Below are 18,846 nucleotides of genomic sequence, written 5' to 3' on the forward strand. Positions count from 1 at the left end.
AAATAACTGATGTAGATACAGTGGCTTCATCTCCAAAGCTCACTTTCCAATGAACTAAATTCGCTTTCTTTCTTTCTTTTTTTTTTTTTTTTTTTTTTCGAAAATGACAATCATTTCATAATAAATGGCTAAAAAAAAAAATGCGTGAGCCAAGCTACAGTAGTTTACATGAATGATAAAGTTTATTCTTTTGTAAGGAAAAAAAAATATAGATATACATATACACATACACACACATACATGCATACAATATGTATATACATATACCTCCTTTTCTTTTCTTTTTGGAAATGTTATGCACAAGAGAAATAGAAAATTAAAGATAAAAATAAAGACTTAAGCAGTTCCAGCAAGCTCAGTTTTACCAATAATATGAACCTTGAAACCAATTTTACGAAGTTCAGCAGCATTTAACATTAAACGACCATCAAATAAGAAAGCAGGCTTATTCATATTGTCATAAATTTTTTGATAATCAAGCACATCAGATTTAAATTCATCCCATTCAGTAACAATAACAACAGCATCTGCACCTTTTGTAGCTTCATAAGCACTTGAACAAATAGTAATACTCTTTTCTAATTGTTTACGAGTATCAACAATACCAGGTTCAGTTAAATCCATATAGATTTGTTCGTGTTCAACCTTAGGATCATAAATAGCAACATGAGCATTCTCTTGAATGAAGTCCTTGATTAGTGTAATCGCAGCTGATTCACGGGTATCTCCAGTATCTTTTTTAAAAGCAAAACCAAGGACAGCAATACGCTTATTAGTAATAGTATTAAAAAGGGTTGAAATAATCTTTTTAACAAAACGTTTCTTTTGGTATTCATTCAAGGTATAAACTTGCTTCCAGTATTCAGCTACCTCAGGCAAGTTAAGTTGTGTAGAAAGATAAACCAAGTTAAGGATATCCTTTTGAAAGCATGAGCCACCAAAGCCAACAGAGGCCTTTAAGAATTTGGAACCTAAACGACTATCACGACCACATGCATAAGCGACTTCATCCACATCAGCCCCTGTAGCTTCACAGATAGCAGAAAGAGCGTTAATAGACGAAATACGTTGAGCAAGCATAGCATTAGCAGCCTATGAAAAACAAGATACATCAATGATAAGGCTATTATTTAAATTCTCCAAGTCAAACAACTTACCAACTTTGAAAGTTCAGAAGACCAAAGATTAGTAGTAATAACACGATCCTTAGGAACCCAATTGGTATAAACTTCAGCTAAGGCTTGTTGAGCAGCAATACCTTCAGGGGTTTGAAGAGCACCAATTAAGACACGATCAGGATGAAGAAGATCCTTAATAGCAGTACCTTCAGCCAAGAATTCAGGATTAGATAAGATATCAAAGCGAAGATCATGAGTAGAATTTGCTTCGAGAATTGTACGCATACTTTCTGCAGTACGACATGGGACAGTTGATTTCTCTACTACAATTTTTGAGCTCTTTGCTACTTCAGCAATACGACGAGTTGCACCTTCAATATAACTATAAAGTATATCAATATATATATATATACGTTATAAATGAAATCAAACTTACGCAAGGTCAGCAGCCATACCAGCGCCTAAACCCGTTTTCTTTGTAGGAGTATTTACAGAGACAAAGATCAAATCAGCTTCTTGAATAGCAGCATCAATATTTGTACTAAAAAACAAGTTTTTACCGCGACGTTCGAATACGATTTCTTCTAAACCAGGTTCATAAATAGGAAGTTTATCCGAATTCCAAGCGTCTATACGAGCTTGATTTAAATCGACAATGGTTACCTTAATGTGATGACATTTATAAGCAATGACAGCACAAGTGGGACCACCTATTTTATTTTTAATTTTTTTTTTTTTATATGTATATGTATTGTTACTATCCAAAATAAAAAATACTTTAAAATTATAAACTTACCAACATAACCAGCACCAACACAACAAATGTTCTTGACAGTAACCATAATATTTTAAGAAATAGACTAAAGAAAGGAGAAAAAGAAAAGAAAAGGAAAAGAAAAGAAAGAAATAGACATATTTATATTATAGCAATATTATATGTGTACACAGATAATAATAAAATTATGCTTTCAACTCCGAATAAAAATAATACTAATTATTATAGCTTAAGCTATGTTCTTCTCCCTTCCCCCTTCCTCCAAAAAAAAAAAACGACGATCTTTTTTTTTTTTAACACGTGTAAAATGAGAAATAAATTTTATATATAAATTATGACGTCCTATATATAAAATGAAAGTGGCACAAATAATGATAGTTCTATGTCATTGGCCTTTACAAACGAAAGGAATTATTATTATTATTATATTTACAAGTAATTATTATATTCTATAAAATACACCAAGTCTTTTACCACACCCAGGGCAATAATGGGCCACATCTAATATATTTTTATAGGTTAACTTTTCTTTCTTTCTTTAAAAAAAAAATGATTGTGAATGTACCTTTAAAATATTTAACATAAAAAGGCACCCAAAATAATATGATTGTACATAGTAATCTATAAAAATTACGTAATATTACATAAATAGTATACTTTCTATTATTACATGTCATTACATACAATATGAATGATGTTAACCAAACCATACTCCCATTTCGATATCTAATTCTGGTTTCAATATATTTTTCACAGTACTCACAAAATACTTTTGTTTCGAAATCAGGTAAATTATGTTGCTTCATCATTAAACGAATTCTCTTTTGTCTTGCCATACTAAAAGCAGCAGTACTCTTAATACTTGCTGCGCTTGTTGTTTTCTTTTTATTAATATTAAAAAAGGACTGAGAAGAATTAAACATGAAATACGAATAAATATATAAATATATTGATTAATAAGTTCGTATTATAATATTAGGAGAGAGAGAAAAGAAAGAAAGAAAGAGAGAGAGAAGGAGGTAAGGGAGTTAACAAGTTATTTATATGTACTACACTGTAATGTGATTTATATATGTCTTTACTTGCTTGTTTTAATATCAGATGATAGATGCAGCAATAATCCAAGATTATTTATATATCATATGAAAAATGTTCTTTTTTTTTTAAAAATAGCAATACGCTTCATCTTTTATCATTACTCTTATTCGAACATATGGAATTGGACTATGAATCGAATGTACTTTGCTAATTTTTGACTTCTTACCTGTTATTACACTCTGTTCTTATAGCTGCATTGTCTTTAATAAAAATAATTTCACAAAAAAAAGGACATCTTCTTATCAATGACACATGTGAACAAATTGATGCACTATTGTTATCGTCTCCTTTAGTAGCACTTTCGGATCTTATTTCCATAACAACCGAACCAGTGGAACGTCTATATTGTTGCTGCTTGTTCACATCACGAGATTAAAAAAATTATCATCTTCATTTCTCTGCTCGTTTCTTTTTTAAACAAGTAATAAAAAGTAAGCGAGTAGTATATCAAGTTACTTTTACATATTAGGTAATCTTTAAAATAAATTCTTATCCTTTTTTTTTTTTATTTTTTTTTTGCTGTTAGATGACAATACATGACAAAGAACAAAACTATAGTTTGATTATTTCGTTGTTGAATACAACATAAAGCTAGAGTGTATTCTTTTTTTTCTTTTACATATAAAAATGACAATAACTACTTTGAATTGGCTTGCAAAATAAGAAAAAAACTAGATATATGATGTGTAAAAGAAACTTTCTGACACTCAATAATTAAATAAATAAATTATTATACCTGTCCTTTTATTTTTATTTTATTTTATTTTTATTTTAAAATAAAAATCTTTATAAATATATCAAGATGGACGAGATTTGTCAAGATGATCAATGGTTTGAACAAGCTTTCACTTACATGAATGAACATGATATTCCTTTATCTAATGATAAAAAATTATATGTATGATCTGTAATCACAAATAAATTCATAATGATTCTTTCTCTCATTCCCCCTCCCCCCCTTAAAAAAAAGTTTTATGGACTTTTTAAACAAGCTACTATAGGTGATTGTAATATTGAAAAACCAAGTTTATTCGATTTTGTTGCACGTGCAAAATATGATGCTTGGAACGGTTTTAAAGGTCTTGGATTTCGAGAAGCAAGAAATTTGTACATTGAAGCTGTTGAGAATCTAAATGTGGGGTGGTCACGTCAAGGAGAATATGAATACATTCCTTCAGAAGAAGAAATCAAGGTAAACTATCACTGACACAGGACAATCCCGAGAGGATTTCTATTTTTTTTTTTTCGTTTTATTTATTATATATATAACAGAATGCAGAAGGTATGGCAGGTGGTAACTCTGTGAGCTCAATGGCGTTTGAAGAAGAACAGTAATGCTTTTAAAAAAAATGAGTCTTGTTATATATAATTTAAATTCTTAATTTTTATATATATGATATTAGGGAATCAGAGGATCTATTTGGCTTTACACGACTCAATAATGTAGATAAATTAATCAAATTGTTAGAAAGTAACCCTCAAGTGATTAATACAAAAGAAGAAGGTTTGACTGCTCTTCATATCGCTGCTGATAGGGGCTATACAGAGGTTGCTAAAGCTCTAATTGATTTTGGAGCAGATGTTAATTTACAAACAGATGATCAAGATAGTGCACTTCATTTAGGTAAGATTGAATAAACTTGTGAATAAAATGAGGTATAGATAACTGATCAATAAATGATAGCTTGTATATCAGAGCATTTAGATATTGCTAAACTATTAATTCAACATCATTGTGATAAATCATTAATTGATTCTGAAGGTAAGACTGCCTTTGAGCAGGCTGATCCATCCTTTAGAGAACAACTTTTATCTATAATATAATTTTTATTATTAAAAAAAAAAAAGTATGAAAGAAAAGAGAAAGAACAAAAAAAAAAGAAGTCCCCTCTTCTATTATTATGCTGCACCAAAATGAGCTTTGTAGAAAGAAGGAGGTAAATTTTCAAGAACACTGAACTTGGGTCTTTCAATCATCACCATTTGATTTTCACCAATGAATCCAGCATAAAGGATTTGTTGATATTGATACGAAATTGAAATAACTGGTAAATCTTGATTATTGGGTTGAGATTTTATTTCATTACTTGTACTATTCTTTCGCTTTCCCAATTGTTTTTCAACAGGTTTATCTTCAATATCTACAAGACACATATATCCACTTCCATATAAGATCATTTTATTTTTATCTGCTGGATTATACATGACATTACGAATACGATCTCTTTGTTCTAAAAGTCGTGATTTAGACATATCCTGATGTAAATTGGACCAGTTTGTTAATCGTTTATGTTCAACGTCATAAATATAAAATGCGTTTGTAGCTAAAGCAACAAGAAGTTCATTAGGTCTGAAATCATTAAAAGATAAAGTTGTATGAGGAATAGATCCTCGAGGCAGTTGAAGATGATGCTAATAATAATAATACTGTGAGCAAATAAAGGTCAAATAGGTTTCTTTTTCTTTTTTTTTTTTTACCTTTAAATTATCCAAATTAAACACATGAATACGATTTTCATCATCACCTGTTGCTAACCATTGTCCGTCAGAACTCACACATAATGATGTAACAGTAGCAATTGCTTGATCGTCTGAACTATTTCCTTCGCTATCTAAACCACGATGATGACCAAATTCTCGTAAAACTTCAAATGCACCTTCTTCCCATTTTGTAAGGTCTACAATAAGAATACGTGATTCAGGGGTAATAATAATTAATTTATCAGACCCAGGTGTAAATAAGACATGATGTCCTCCAGGTGCAGCATTCTGTGTTGCTAAATAATTATTTAATTCTCTATCAAATGATCTTTGTTTCTTTACTTCTAATTGTCCAGGTTCAGACTATATACATGTGTATGAGTAATTTTTGTATATACATAAATATTTAATGAAAGAAAACACTTACACCTTGACTCACTCTAAAGAGTCTAACATTTTCAATATCAGCAACAGCAATCCAATTTGCATCCTCAGATAAAGCACTTGAAGTAATATTACAATCAGGTTTTAATTTAAGTTCCAAAGCTAATTGATGAGGTTCAACCATCTCGGGTAAAGCAGGTTGTTTAGCTGAAAGGTCTACATTAGTAGCTTTACCTAATCTCCAAAGTGAAATAGAATTAAAGAAAGTGGCCATAATTAATTTATGAGATTTGGACATGGATACAATATATTTATGAGGGAAAGGAGGTAATCTGTTTTGAATAAGTTTAGGGAACTCCACTGCAGGACAAGCAATTAGTTCAACATCAACACCACCAGATACAATCGAGTTAATCTTGGGCCTTTCATCTAATGCAAGTGCTCTAATATCATGCCAATGGTATCGACGGCTACCCACATTAATCCAGTCATTAACTATATCACCCGTTTTCTTTTTTGTTATACGTCGGAAGCATGTTATTTTACGATCTACACCTGCAGAAAATACTTGATTGCCATCTTTGGAGGCAGCAAGACAAAGAACATCAGCACCATGAGCACGAAACGTTTGTTTTGCTGTACCCATAGTAACATCCCAGAATGTAATGGTACCAAGTGAATCTCCAGAAACAATTGTATTATTTCTATGAAGAAAGAGAGAGGCAAAGAAAGAAAGAAAAAAAAAGGAGAGGAAGAGGTATTATGATCTGAATTATAAATTTGTATATTTATAAATAGATAGGTTGTGATTACTTACTGAAGTGCTGCAACTGCCCATACTAATGTTTGTTCTTTACGTTTTTTAGTTACTGTCATTCGTTGAATTGTACGTCCAGTATGAGGATTCCAAGTACGTATAGCTGAATCTGATCCACCAGAAACAATAAATTCATCATTAGGAGCCCAAGCAACTGATAATACACGACCTTTTTGAGGTTCAAAGGTACGAATATATTCAAGGTTCCCATCTGCAATATCGAATAATCGAACACAACCATCTTCACAACCTGCGGCTAGTCGAGTGCCTTTACTATTAACAGCCAAGCACCAAACAGCACCACCATTTGTATCACAAGATTTCTATCAAAAAAAAAATCAAAAACTAAATAAATAAATAAATAAATAAAGATAATTGTACTTACTTTAACAGTCATTGTTGTTGTATCCCATTCCATGATATAAGGGTTTAATCCAGAAGAAAAGAGACGAGGAGGTTGTGCCAATAAGATTTCCAACTCCTTAGCAAGATCTTCAGGATCGTCTTCGGGATCAGGATTGGCAATGACATTTTGATGAGCCCAAACAACACTTTCAACTGAAAGATCTTCACCACCTGGTAGGGTTTTAACAAGTCGATAATTATGAGTTGGATCCCAAATCTCAATGTTACCGTTGGCACGACCCACTGCTAATCGAGTCTCCTTGACTGTTGCTGGAGTAAAATCAAGTGTGTTAATAGCTGCTGGCTGGTATTCTACAAATCGACAACGATGAACTTCCATGGTGTTAAAGGAGATGATCGATGAATTATATATTTTTTTAAAAAAAAAAATAAAAAAAAAAATAATAATAATAATAATAATGAAAGGTATACTATGCGGTAAGTTAATATGATGATACAAAAAAATAAAAATCTTGTTAAAAATTTGTGCAGAAAAAAAAACGTGACGATTAAAGTGACAGTTGATTAACAGAAAGTAGTACTGGGTTTTGAATAAATATTTGGACACAAATTTATTTTTTTCTGAGACGATTTTTGATAAAGACAGAGACAAAATGAAAAAGTACGCTGATAACAAAAATCAGCCAACGAGACACTAATTCTTTTTACTGAGATAATTTCCACAAGGGATGAGACAAATCAGGACTAAAATGAAATACAGTTAATTGAGAACGTTGTTTGAGACGAATTTTTGAATAAAAAGATGATATGCTATATCTTATTTATGAAAGTTTTTTTTTTCCTTCTTTCAGGCACCATTCCCGAAAAGTGTCTGCGTACTTAATCCAGCCAATACAGTCTTTTATTGTAAAGTATCAGACTTATTGAGTTCGCATGCTTGGCTGGAGGATGACAGTGTTAGGTCAGATAAAACATGGTTGACATGGGAATTATATGTACAATAGGATACTATGAATACCAAACACTGTAGATCTTAATTTAGTAGCTAGTGATACTTGCTTAGTGGATGCTAACACAGCTAAAGGCACCAAAAATCAACAGAGGAAACTACACACAGCAGAGGATATACGTACCCTGCAAGAGAATACATACCCTGCAGAGATACATGCGTTCACTATTTCACACACACACACACACACACACACAAACCTCATATACAACGATAGCATCACTTAATATTAACGATAGTCAAATGTGTAATAAAAATTTTATTGAAGAAAAAAAGAAAAAAAAAATAAAAAAAAAGGCAGAGGGCAGAACCAAAAAGTTAGTTCTTGTTATTAGACTTTACACATACTTACACTTGATATGATAGGTGACCTTTAAAGTATTTGCGTCTTTGTATTTTTTAAAATAGCCATTGGCTCGTCCTTCATCATAGCACTCTCGCCAGTTCATACGCTTGTGGGTTTTCATGTATTTAGTGACGAATTCAGTTACCACATCTAAGTCATGCTCCCGCTTCTCTGGCTCAATTATAGAAAAAACTTCGACTTCTTGTCTTCCAACTAAAGTGTTGGGCTAACGTCTTCTGGTAGATCTAAAGGCTGCTTCATGAGTGATTCAGAAGAAGAACATTGTCGTTTATATTTGTGAAGGCAGGTCTCTGTATACATGATGCCCACACTTACATACTCACGTGCCCGCGCAGAGGATGGCCCATCTTCGTCGATTGCTTCCAGAATTCTTTTGAACTGCTTTTGCATTTTTGTGCGCAGACATCAGTTAGCACATCAATAATTGCTTCATGGGGACGGACTTCTCGGTCAAGTACTTCTTTAGCTACCAAATATAGCAGCTTGACTGTCGTATCGTCATTTCTTAATTCCAGGCCAAGAAGAGAGCATTTTTGCTTCATAAAAACATATTCTAACGCAACTAGAGGATCAAGAGGTTCGTTTAAATGACCATCTACAGTGGAAGGTGTCATAATCAAATGTTGACTTGTCCAGTAGTCACTTCACTTGGTAACTTCTTCATAAATGGGCCCTTGTCAGTGTTTTGAAAATCCTTAGCCATCTCTGTCCTTGCCATTTTTATGCAGAAAGTCAATACAATTGGTTCAATGTTGTTGTGTTGTAGTTTTCATAAATGTGGTTACAATACTTTTGTAAGCGATGGATGAAAGGCTTGTCAACAACATTTTGAATCTCCACGATTATGGGTGGAAGATAATTTGGACAGCGGTCATGATTGGTACATAGAGAACATCTAAGCGACAACCGTCTACCCACTCACCGCTATGCGATGCATATTGGTCTTTAGCGTGGTCACCTAGATACTTTTATTATTAATGACACAAACTTTGGCTTTTTCAGTTTAAGCAACATCTACAACTTACCAATAACTCTTGAAACAATGAGGTTTATTACACGCTTGTCTTGAAGTATTGCTTTTGACATGAGATCTGTTCCCGGCTTATGTTCTGATGGTATTGTAACACTTAAAAGATCATAGTCTCTAAAAAAAATATAAGAGTTAATTTATCTTAAAAAAGATTAAAATTTGTTTTATTACCAGCAGCAATATAAGATATAACAAGTAAGATTTGAGATTGATGTTTAAAAAACGGGAGGGTTGAAAAGAAAAATCGTTAAGGTTGAAAAGAAAAAAGGTAAGATTATCTTAAAAATTGTTAAGGAGACATTAAAAATTGTTAAGATTGAATCGTTAAGGTTACCTTAAAGATCGGTAAGATTGAATCGTTAAGGTTACCTTAAAGATCGGTAAGATTGAATCGTTAAGATTACCTTAAAAATCGTTAAGATTGAATCGTTAAGGAGACATTAAAGATCGTTGAGATTGAATCGTTAAGGAGACATTAAAAATCGGTAAGATTAAAGAGAAAAATCGTTAAAATTACCTTAACGATTCAATCTCAACGATCTTTAATGTCTCCTTAACGATTCAATCTTAACGATTTTTAAGGTAATCTTAACGATTCAATCTTACCGATCTTTAAGGTAACCTTAACGATTCAATCTTAACAATTTTTAATGTCTCCTTAACAATTTTTAAGATAATCTTACCTTTTTTCTTTTCAACCTTAACGATTTTTCTTTTCAACCCTCCCGTTTTTTAAACATCAATCTCAAATCTTACTTGTTATATCTTATATTGCTGCTGGTAATAAAACAAATTTTAATCTTTTTTAAGATAAATTAACTCTTATATTTTTTTTAGAGACTATGATCTTTTAAGTGTTACAATACCATCAGAACATAAGCCGGGAACAGATCTCATGTCAAAAGCAATACTTCAAGACAAGCGTGTAATAAACCTCATTGTTTCAAGAGTTATTGGTAAGTTGTAGATGTTGCTTAAACTGAAAAAGCCAAAGTTTGTGTCATTAATAATAAAAGTATCTAGGTGACCACGCTAAAGACCAATATGCATCGCATAGCGGTGAGTGGGTAGACGGTTGTCGCTTAGATGTTCTCTATGTACCAATCATGACCGCTGTCCAAATTATCTTCCACCCATAATCGTGGAGATTCAAAATGTTGTTGACAAGCCTTTCATCCATCGCTTACAAAAGTATTGTAACCACATTTATGAAAACTACAACACAACAACATTGAACCAATTGTATTGACTTTCTGCATAAAAATGGCAAGGACAGAGATGGCTAAGGATTTTCAAAACACTGACAAGGGCCCATTTATGAAGAAGTTACCAAGTGAAGTGACTACTGGACAAGTCAACATTTGATTATGACACCTTCCACTGTAGATGGTCATTTAAACGAACCTCTTGATCCTCTAGTTGCGTTAGAATATGTTTTTATGAAGCAAAAATGCTCTCTTCTTGGCCTGGAATTAAGAAATGACGATACGACAGTCAAGCTGCTATATTTGGTAGCTAAAGAAGTACTTGACCGAGAAGTCCGTCCCCATGAAGCAATTATTGATGTGCTAACTGATGTCTGCGCACAAAAATGCAAAAGCAGTTCAAAAGAATTCTGGAAGCAATCGACGAAGATGGGCCATCCTCTGCGCGGGCACGTGAGTATGTAAGTGTGGGCATCATGTATACAGAGACCTGCCTTCACAAATATAAACGACAATGTTCTTCTTCTGAATCACTCATGAAGCAGCCTTTAGATCTACCAGAAGACGTTAGCCCAACACTTTAGTTGGAAGACAAGAAGTCGAAGTTTTTTCTATAATTGAGCCAGAGAAGCGGGAGCATGACTTAGATGTGGTAACTGAATTCGTCACTAAATACATGAAAACCCACAAGCGTATGAACTGGCGAGAGTGCTATGATGAAGGACGAGCCAATGGCTATTTTAAAAAATACAAAGACGCAAATACTTTAAAGGTCACCTATCATATCAAGTGTAAGTATGTGTAAAGTCTAATAACAAGAACTAACTTTTTGGTTCTGCCCTCTGCCTTTTTTTTTATTTTTTTTTTCTTTTTTTCTTCAATAAAATTTTTATTACACATTTGACTATCGTTAATATTAAGTGATGCTATCGTTGTATATGAGGTTTGTGTGTGTGTGTGTGTGTGTGTGTGAAATAGTGAACGCATGTATCTCTGCAGGGTATGTATTCTCTTGCAGGGTACGTATATCCTCTGCTGTGTGTAGTTTCCTCTGTTGATTTTTGGTGCCTTTAGCTGTGTTAGCATCCACTAAGCAAGTATCACTAGCTACTAAATTAAGATCTACAGTGTTTGGTATTCATAGTATCCTATTGTACATATAATTCCCATGTCAACCATGTTTTATCTGACCTAACACTGTCATCCTCCAGCCAAGCATGCGAACTCAATAAGTCTGATACTTTACAATAAAAGACTGTATTGGCTGGATTAAGTACGCAGACACTTTTCGGGAATGGTGCCTGAAAGAAGGAAAAAAAAAACTTTCATAAATAAGATATAGCATATCATCTTTTTATTCAAAAATTCGTCTCAAACAACGTTCTCAATTAACTGTATTTCATTTTAGTCCTGATTTGTCTCATCCCTTGTGGAAATTATCTCAGTAAAAAGAATTAGTGTCTCGTTGGCTGATTTTTGTTATCAGCGTACTTTTTCATTTTGTCTCTGTCTTTATCAAAAATCGTCTCAGAAAAAAATAAATTTGTGTCCAAATATTTATTCAAAACCCAGTAGTAAGCAAAGGTCCCTTAAAGACTAAAATGATTAATAGATTAGAGCTGAATTGAGAAAGACAGGATCAATTTTTCCCTTCTTTTTTTTTACATGACTACTGGTTTTAGAATGAGAGGGGTTTTTGTATAAATTTAAAAAGTAGATAACTGAGGTTTATGTTGACATAATGTTTATGATGAGAACAAATTGAAAAAAAAAGAAAGATTATATCATTTATATCAATACCTAAAAAGAAATGTATAGAATTGTAATTAAAGCTAGTGAAATAGCTGGAGCATAACAAAGATGACAAACTTATAAAAAAAAGCTTCTCTTAATGTGCAACAGACTGTAGTAATGGAAGCATTTCTCCTAGTAAAGCTATATTGCAAATACCTCCACCCCTACTAGAAGGAATCCACTTTTTCGATAATAATTCTACAATTATCTTTAATAATACAACGACATCTTTTTTTTTGTGGTTATTTTATAAACATATGTCCCAATATTAAGATAAGAGTTCAGTTTTATATGGAGATTTTAGGCCTGGACTTATAAAGAAGTCGTTTTTTTTTTTTTTTGCCAAGTATCAATTCTCAAAGTGAATAATACTTACTTGGTATTCATCCCAGTATATTTGAATACTCTAGTTTATCAATGACCGTATTATTTTCTAATAAACATGCCTGGTTATGTAATTAATCATTCAAACCTTGCCACTAACTGTGAGTAATAGTAGATCCAATAAAAATTTGTTGACTACTTTACAAACATAAAAATCAATAGTAGTATAACCTTCATAAGTAACTAGTATCTTTGTTGAGTGAAAATTTCAAAAGGATACATCCAAATCATCATTTTCTATTTTCCTTTATATATTTATATATAACCGAATGTAATCATACTCTTTGACTGCAGCCAAATTAGAAGAAATTCATTACAAATAGTATTATTGTTTAAACGTGCATATATACATCAACTAATTTCAAACCATGTTTTTTTATAACTGTTTTCATTCTTTTTTAACTTGTATCATTGGGTTATAGAGAATGGTAGAAATTATTTTATGTACAACACTAGAATACTATCTTTGAGTGGCTCAATCTTGATTGTTTTACAGCACTTTCAAGGCTTTGATAAATACTATTTCAAGTGTGTTTACACATGCTCCGGTTTTATTACATACAATTTGCGAATTCACTAAAGAGAGTACTTGGTCATATTAAAGAACAATATACTATTTGCAATATTCGTTTATTATTTTTTAAAGTAATTGGCTGACAGAGTAACTACAATTTCTATATTAAGAAAAATTAAAAGGGGGAGAGAGGGGGGGAAAGAATAAATACAATTTCGGCAAGAAATAGAATTAATATTATGCTATTATATTCTGCTTCTTAAAGCACTACAAAAAAAAGGATGGATAATATAAACTTATATGTAAATTTTTATTTTTATTTGAAAGAAAGCAAAGCAAAGCAAAGAAAATAATAATAATAAAAGATCAGCATTCAAGGTCAAATGGTGTATCAAGTGTGAATTTCATATACAGCATAACTCATGGCCTTTCATATCTTCAAAGCCTTTTTATTATTATTATTATGTGTTGATCAGCTAGTTGTAATATTATATGGATAGTCTGTCATATGCTAACCAATATGTATAACTTTGAAGTGTGGAAGATAGAGAGAAAGTGAGAGAGAAAAAAGAGAGCATGAAGAAGTTAGGATAAATAGATATTTACATATACATATACAATTCTTTTTCTTTAAAATGAGATGTATAAAAGCTAGTAAATGATTATGTGTTTATTAATAATAATTAGTAAGTTGAAATCTATACAAAAAGGATTTGTCCCTCTATATCTTGTTCATTTTCATATCCTGTAAAGTCATTGTCTTTAATAACCTCCTCCTTTTCATGATTGTAGGTTAAATGAATAGTAGATTGCTGCTTTGCCATGAATAAGAATGAAGTATGTTTAATAAAAGAGCATGAAACGGCCACAACCTCAATTAATAAAACCAAAATAATAATATATTTTAATGCAAATGTCATTAAAGTAACATAAGTATTATAGTAATTGTGCTCGTCAAGGGTAGAGGAGATCAGGTCTTGGTCTATCATAGTCAATAAAGCAGACTTTGTTCTTTTATCAAAGGTAATACAAAAGAGCCAGCTCATAGATAAACCAAATGGCATCAAAAACTGACAGAGATGTTCTATCATGATACGACAGATATCAGCTGTAGAGAACGATATTCGTGTTGAATATTCATAATAGGTGGATACAGGTGAACTCATAAGTAAAAATAAAGGACAAAAGATGGACGCCTGTGCTGCTATCAAGGTTGCAATCAAATTTCTATCTTCAATCATATCGTAAATGAACTGATGACTTTTCACATTATCAAATAAGGACAAAATAGGACAAGTACTGAAGTTATATTTTACAAGTGATATCACTACAATGCATACAGATAATGTCAGTACGGCTACTCTTGTGTAAATAATCGTTGAATTAAAGAATTGAATATCTTCCATTATGTGTAGTATGAGAAAAGAAAAAAGAAAAATTCAAGAAAACAAAAAAAAAAAAAGAAAAAAAAACTTCAATTTATAACGTGCTGCTGCTGTTGCTGCTTTCTGTTGTGCCTTATTTTGCATATTTGTTTATATGCAGTGTAAATGTGTCCCTTATTTAATGTTATTATGATCCAATAGACGGAGTTCAAAGAATGATGAAAATCAAAAAAGGAGATATTAGAATATGTATGTATAAAAATGATAATCCCTATAAAAGATATAAAGAGTATATGTATAATACTCTATGGGACATGTTTATTACGAAAGAAGAAGAAAAAGAGCTGGAATAAAACAAAGTGTGTGTGTGTGTGTGTGTGTGTGTGTGCGTATAGTAGTTTTATTTCTCTTTAGCTCTATTTCCTTTTTTTAAAATACTATTATGTCAAGTTTACCTAAAATGAGCTATTGTACTTGTTTAATTCTTGAATGCATTATGCATATAATAACAATAATAAATTAAATTTACCGTTTTATTTATCTTTAAATACCTTGATTGAATTCAGTATGAAGAAAGGAAAAAAAAAAGAAAAGAAATATGTATTTATAACAGGTATGAGTGATATATTTGTTTAATAGAGTAGGTTTTATTTGAACAGTAAAACGAACTTGTAAAATATTATCTTTAGGGTCTATTTTCTCTGGATAAAGTAGTCCATTGTGTTGAAGCATTTCGCATAACTTGAGATAGTTATCCTTGTTTAGAGAGAAAATCCATTCTAGTGTTAAATCGATTAAATGTGGTAAGCTTATTATTCATGTCTTTATTGTATCCAGACAAACAACTGAATCTAAATAAGATAGTTCTAACCGTCTAAGATGTGTAAGTCCTAATGACGCTAAATATTTGATATCATCATTGGCTAAAATTGATTCATCAATGTCATCACAAAGAGAATAAACAGGTAGCGCTTGTATCTTTAAATGATCTGTCTTTCTAAAGGGCGCTAGCAAATAATGCATAAACTGTGAATGATCTGTTTTATAATTTACAAGAGAAATAGAGCCAGAAAATGGAAGTGTTCTATTATTGTCTTCATTTTTATTATTAGAATTCGAAACAAAATAAAAGTTTTTGATAGCCTGCATAAAATCAAAGACAGGATTTGAAAGATGTGGAAATATCTGAAACAGCCTATTTGTTCATAAGGTGTTATTATACTATATTGGCTTTCAAGCTCTTCTTTTTCTTGATCCATTGGAGTACTGACTATACCAAATTAGAGAGGCAGCTAAAGAAGTAGAAGAAAATTGGGGTTTGCCATCATCAGATATTAACGATACATCACGTAAAAATTGAATTGTTCTTTGAGTCCATATAGTATTAGCATTTAAATGTTTCACAATTAAATCAAGTTCTTTTGTGTTATTGAGTGAGGGATAAGGCCAAATATGAGGTAAAACTGCAAAATAACACTTGTGGCAAGTACTTGCAAATTCACTTTTATCTTTTTAATGAAACAAAGCTTGCAATATAGGTTACTATTTCAAGTGGAAGCTGTTGAAGCATTCCTATAAATGCAAGGCAAAAAAAAAAAAAGAGAGAGAGAGAGAAAGAGAGAGAAAATAAAGAACATGAATATATTATTTATTAAAATATAACTGGAGTGGAATAAACGATGCATTTGTTCAATAAATAAGCCTTCTATAAGCTGATGATGTAACTCTCATCATAGTAGTTTCATATACATAAATAAAAGTAGTTTTGATTGCCATAATAACTAGTTATTCTAAACATAGCAAATAATATTTAACAAGTTTATTAAGAAATCTAGAAAAAAAAGGCTTTACAATTAAAAAAGCTCTAATAATAATAATGACACGTCTATAGTACAAGACAAATTTTACAACACCAAAAATCTTTGATTTATATGTGAAATAAGAAAACCAAACACAAGTTAACCATTTATATGTACATATAGAAAAGAAGAAAAGTAAAAAAAAAGTAAAGAAAGTAAAAAAAAAAAAAAGAAAAAGAAAAAGAAAAGGAAATTATAATTACAATGAAATTATACAAAATATGCAAAACAGACGATGAAAGAAGGAATTATTTGCCCAAGTTGCTATTATTATGGCGTTCTTTTGCTCTAAGTGCTTTTCTTTCGGATGAAGGTACGAGTCTTCCATTTTCTGTAAACCAAAAATGAGAAGCAAATTTGAGTCTTAACTCATTCACCAATATTGAGCCATTGCCAGCTGCTTGCTTTCGAGCCTCTTCGTTTAGATCATCTTCATCATGACTCCAGTCGATAGTATCATCCCACAAGCCTTGATCAAGTCCTTGAATAAACTCATCCCACTCATTATTCGTAAATGTTAAATGTAACTTGGAACCACTCAATTCTTTTGTCATCAATAATATTCCTTCTCCAACAACTTGCGTAAGCTGCATGATACGTTCGCCAACCATGATATTTCTTCGGAATGCAGCCCAATTCGTTTCTGTTAAATAAGGCTCAATCCAACTACGATATGCTTTCATTTTTGCATTACGCTCTCTATCTCTGTCTCTTTCTACTGTCGAACTTGGTGAAGGTATATTGTTTATATCATCCACAGAGGTAGATGACGCATTTGTCTTTACAACTTCGTTAGGAAACAACTCAGCAAATATATTTTGAAATTGTACAAAGGCCAAATAAAGTCGAAAATAATCATCATTATAATAAATGCCATTCTGATTCATACCATTATCCAAATGAGGTTTCATATTTGAATGTTCTGTCAGGATACGTAATGCGGGCATTAATAGTTTACCAGCTTCTTCTATGCTTAGATTATTTGCATGAACATTAGATGCTAATGTGGCTTTTTCGATTCTCAATGTAAAATTACTCGGTAATCGTTGTGCTTTTTGTTCGAGATCTGCCATCATAATTGTTCTCATTCTACTAATGATATCATCACCTTTATTAATTGTAATACAAGTTAGCAAAAAACAATGATAATATAGATATATATTCAAGACAAAAAAAAAAAAAACTTACGCCTTTGATTAAATTCACCATGTCGATGAGGAATTTTTGGTTTTTTAATTGGAGCAGGTATTGTTGAAAGATCATAAGAGAAATCAGGATCGTTACTAAAAGTCTTTTTTCTCTTACGCATTAAAGAAGTTTGAATTAGTACGTCTTGCTTAGCGTAGCGTTGTAATAAAGCTGGCTCTCTTGTAGTTTTATTGTCTTGATAATAAAAACCTCGTTGTTTTGGTTCCATTAATACTTCCGTTCCAGCGCCATTGATGAGGGTATTTAGATGTGGATATCGATTTAAAACCTGATTTCCTGTATAACGATGATGATAATGAGATAATTGTTCATTAATAGGAGAAGGCCATGAAGATGGTAAAGGATAATCAGATGAGGGATAAGTAGGTCTAATATTTGTATAAGGTCCTAAGGAATAGTCATCCGTAGTTACTTCATCGGATGATTGCTGTTGTTGCTGCTGCTGCTGTAACGTCTGAGGTAATTGAGGACTTTGTTTGTTGGAGGGTAAAGGGTTTGTTATATAAGAAACAGAAAGTGTTCGTTGAGGTACGGCAGGTGTTACGGTAGGCGTTGTTGAAGTTGAAGAAGTTGTTAAAGTAGAAGAAGTTGTTATTGGAGTTGTTTCTTTCCAATTAGATTGATCTGTATGACAACAAGAAGTAAAAATAGGCAGTTGAACATTAGCCACCACAGGAGTCATATTTGAATCATCACGAAATGTTAAATAATCACTATGAATAGGTTTATAGAAAGGATATAAATTGCCCATGGCGTAGACAACACAAAAGTAGAGTTTAGCAATTCTTTCTGTATCAGGCTTCTTTCGAATAATTTGTTTCACTATTCTAAATAATTCGAGTAAATCTTCATCTGTCAAAATGTCTTCTGCTTGAGGTTGAAAGTGACTCGTGTCTGGTGATGTTTGTAGCAAACATGATGCTGAATAAGAATGATTCATTGTATTTTAGTACACAATTAACAAAAGGCTATTTTCCTCTCTATTTTTTATTTTTTTTTCACTGTAAGTTCCTGTTGTACTCTGTTTTAGATATGTAATAACTTGAAATCA

General features: G+C 31.7%; 11 protein-coding genes across 11 annotated transcripts; 3 read left to right on the plus strand and 8 right to left on the minus strand.

Annotated features, from left to right (window-relative positions):
- Positions 1-103: 103 nt before the first annotated feature.
- On the minus strand, positions 104-1,997 carry BX663DRAFT_106774 (UDP-glucose/GDP-mannose dehydrogenase family, NAD binding domain-containing protein). Its single transcript, XM_051521481.1, has 4 exons — positions 1,915-1,997; positions 1,555-1,828; positions 1,158-1,500; positions 104-1,092 (listed from the first exon to the last, which is right to left on the minus strand). The coding sequence occupies exons 1-4, from the start codon at positions 1,958-1,960 to the stop codon at positions 337-339; spliced, it is 1,419 nt and encodes a 472-aa protein (XP_051381384.1). The 5' UTR covers positions 1,961-1,997; the 3' UTR covers positions 104-336.
- A 179-nt stretch (positions 1,998-2,176) lies between these two features.
- On the minus strand, positions 2,177-2,955 carry BX663DRAFT_514316 (uncharacterized protein). Its single transcript, XM_051528289.1, has 2 exons — positions 2,459-2,955; positions 2,177-2,394 (listed from the first exon to the last, which is right to left on the minus strand). The coding sequence occupies exons 1-2, from the start codon at positions 2,814-2,816 to the stop codon at positions 2,336-2,338; spliced, it is 417 nt and encodes a 138-aa protein (XP_051381385.1). The 5' UTR covers positions 2,817-2,955; the 3' UTR covers positions 2,177-2,335.
- Positions 2,956-3,755: 800 nt separating this feature from the next.
- Positions 3,756-4,853, plus strand: BX663DRAFT_106914 (acyl-CoA-binding protein). Its single transcript, XM_051521482.1, has 5 exons — positions 3,756-3,889; positions 3,962-4,183; positions 4,264-4,322; positions 4,383-4,615; positions 4,676-4,853. The coding sequence occupies exons 1-5, from the start codon at positions 3,794-3,796 to the stop codon at positions 4,813-4,815; spliced, it is 750 nt and encodes a 249-aa protein (XP_051381386.1). The 5' UTR covers positions 3,756-3,793; the 3' UTR covers positions 4,816-4,853.
- A 37-nt stretch (positions 4,854-4,890) lies between these two features.
- Positions 4,891-7,418, minus strand: BX663DRAFT_531844 (quinon protein alcohol dehydrogenase-like superfamily; the record flags this gene model as incomplete). Its single annotated transcript, XM_051530410.1, has 5 exons — positions 4,891-5,403; positions 5,470-5,835; positions 5,900-6,560; positions 6,674-6,996; positions 7,059-7,418. 5 exons carry the CDS (start codon positions 7,416-7,418, stop codon positions 4,891-4,893), a joined length of 2,223 nt encoding a protein of 740 aa, XP_051381387.1.
- Positions 7,419-7,743: 325 nt separating this feature from the next.
- BX663DRAFT_553204 (uncharacterized protein) lies at positions 7,744-9,133 on the minus strand (the record flags this gene model as incomplete). The annotated part of the gene is made up of 6 exons (XM_051531426.1): positions 7,744-7,783; positions 8,039-8,117; positions 8,401-8,569; positions 8,626-8,703; positions 8,739-9,010; positions 9,064-9,133. The coding sequence occupies 6 exons, from the start codon at positions 9,131-9,133 to the stop codon at positions 7,744-7,746; spliced, it is 708 nt and encodes a 235-aa protein (XP_051381388.1).
- Positions 9,134-9,257: 124 nt separating this feature from the next.
- On the minus strand, positions 9,258-10,342 carry BX663DRAFT_487563 (uncharacterized protein; the record flags this gene model as incomplete). The annotated part of the gene is made up of 4 exons (XM_051524755.1): positions 9,258-9,373; positions 9,441-9,559; positions 9,780-9,849; positions 10,312-10,342. The coding sequence occupies 4 exons, from the start codon at positions 10,340-10,342 to the stop codon at positions 9,258-9,260; spliced, it is 336 nt and encodes a 111-aa protein (XP_051381389.1).
- BX663DRAFT_562310 (uncharacterized protein) lies at positions 9,944-10,778 on the plus strand. The gene is made up of 3 exons (XM_051531966.1): positions 9,944-10,225; positions 10,283-10,401; positions 10,469-10,778. The coding sequence occupies exons 2-3, from the start codon at positions 10,341-10,343 to the stop codon at positions 10,582-10,584; spliced, it is 177 nt and encodes a 58-aa protein (XP_051381390.1). The 5' UTR covers positions 9,944-10,225; positions 10,283-10,340; the 3' UTR covers positions 10,585-10,778.
- On the plus strand, positions 10,709-12,098 carry BX663DRAFT_553206 (uncharacterized protein; the record flags this gene model as incomplete). The annotated part of the gene is made up of 6 exons (XM_051531427.1): positions 10,709-10,778; positions 10,832-11,103; positions 11,139-11,216; positions 11,273-11,441; positions 11,725-11,803; positions 12,059-12,098. The coding sequence occupies 6 exons, from the start codon at positions 10,709-10,711 to the stop codon at positions 12,096-12,098; spliced, it is 708 nt and encodes a 235-aa protein (XP_051381391.1).
- A 1,829-nt stretch (positions 12,099-13,927) lies between these two features.
- On the minus strand, positions 13,928-14,799 carry BX663DRAFT_514325 (uncharacterized protein). The gene has a single exon (XM_051528290.1). The coding sequence runs from the start codon at positions 14,746-14,748 to the stop codon at positions 14,041-14,043; it is 708 nt and encodes a 235-aa protein (XP_051381392.1). The 5' UTR covers positions 14,749-14,799; the 3' UTR covers positions 13,928-14,040.
- A 558-nt stretch (positions 14,800-15,357) lies between these two features.
- BX663DRAFT_571989 (uncharacterized protein) lies at positions 15,358-16,525 on the minus strand (the record flags this gene model as incomplete). The annotated part of the gene is made up of 3 exons (XM_051532132.1): positions 15,358-15,922; positions 16,004-16,235; positions 16,477-16,525. 3 exons carry the CDS (start codon positions 16,523-16,525, stop codon positions 15,544-15,546), a joined length of 660 nt encoding a protein of 219 aa, XP_051381393.1. The 3' UTR covers positions 15,358-15,543.
- Positions 16,526-16,745: 220 nt separating this feature from the next.
- BX663DRAFT_537102 (uncharacterized protein) lies at positions 16,746-18,215 on the minus strand. The gene is made up of 2 exons (XM_051530650.1): positions 17,775-18,215; positions 16,746-17,694 (listed from the first exon to the last, which is right to left on the minus strand). Exons 1-2 carry the CDS (start codon positions 18,001-18,003, stop codon positions 16,835-16,837), a joined length of 1,089 nt encoding a protein of 362 aa, XP_051381394.1. The 5' UTR covers positions 18,004-18,215; the 3' UTR covers positions 16,746-16,834.
- Positions 18,216-18,846: the final 631 nt, after the last annotated feature.

Source organism: Cokeromyces recurvatus, assembly GCF_025118155.1.
Source record: "Cokeromyces recurvatus strain NRRL 2243 chromosome Unknown BX663scaffold_18, whole genome shotgun sequence".
NCBI lineage: Eukaryota > Fungi > Mucoromycota > Mucoromycetes > Mucorales > Mucoraceae > Cokeromyces > Cokeromyces recurvatus.

Excerpts from the sequence above, each read along its gene's own strand:
- BX663DRAFT_106774 (XM_051521481.1), bottom strand. The coding sequence starts at position 1,960 with ATGGTTACTGTCAAGAACATTTGTTGTGTTGGTGCTGGTTATGTTG. Across the intron at positions 1,829-1,914 it reads TGTTGGTGCTGGTTATGTTG|GTGGTCCCACTTGTGCTGTC; the intron begins GTAAGTTTATAA and ends AAAATAAAATAG. Across the intron at positions 1,501-1,554 it reads GGTATGGCTGCTGACCTTGC|TTATATTGAAGGTGCAACTC; the intron begins GTAAGTTTGATT and ends TATACTTTATAG.
- BX663DRAFT_537102 (XM_051530650.1), bottom strand. The coding sequence starts at position 18,003 with ATGGAACCAAAACAACGAGGTTTTTATTATCAAGACAATAAAACTACA. Across the intron at positions 17,695-17,774 it reads TGGTGAATTTAATCAAAGGC|GTGATGATATCATTAGTAGA; the intron begins GTAAGTTTTTTT and ends CAATTAATAAAG.
- BX663DRAFT_106914 (XM_051521482.1), top strand. The coding sequence starts at position 3,794 with ATGGACGAGATTTGTCAAGATGATCAATGGTTTGAACAAGCTTTCACT. Across the intron at positions 3,890-3,961 it reads CTAATGATAAAAAATTATAT|TTTTATGGACTTTTTAAACA; the intron begins GTATGATCTGTA and ends CTTAAAAAAAAG. Across the intron at positions 4,184-4,263 it reads CTTCAGAAGAAGAAATCAAG|AATGCAGAAGGTATGGCAGG; the intron begins GTAAACTATCAC and ends TATATATAACAG.
- BX663DRAFT_514325 (XM_051528290.1), bottom strand. The coding sequence starts at position 14,748 with ATGGAAGATATTCAATTCTTTAATTCAACGATTATTTACACAAGAGTA.
- BX663DRAFT_562310 (XM_051531966.1), top strand. The coding sequence starts at position 10,341 with ATGTCAAAAGCAATACTTCAAGACAAGCGTGTAATAAACCTCATTGTT. Across the intron at positions 10,402-10,468 it reads CATTGTTTCAAGAGTTATTG|GTGACCACGCTAAAGACCAA; the intron begins GTAAGTTGTAGA and ends AAAAGTATCTAG.
- BX663DRAFT_514316 (XM_051528289.1), bottom strand. The coding sequence starts at position 2,816 with ATGTTTAATTCTTCTCAGTCCTTTTTTAATATTAATAAAAAGAAAACA. Across the intron at positions 2,395-2,458 it reads TTATGTTAAATATTTTAAAG|ATGTGGCCCATTATTGCCCT; the intron begins GTACATTCACAA and ends AAAATATATTAG.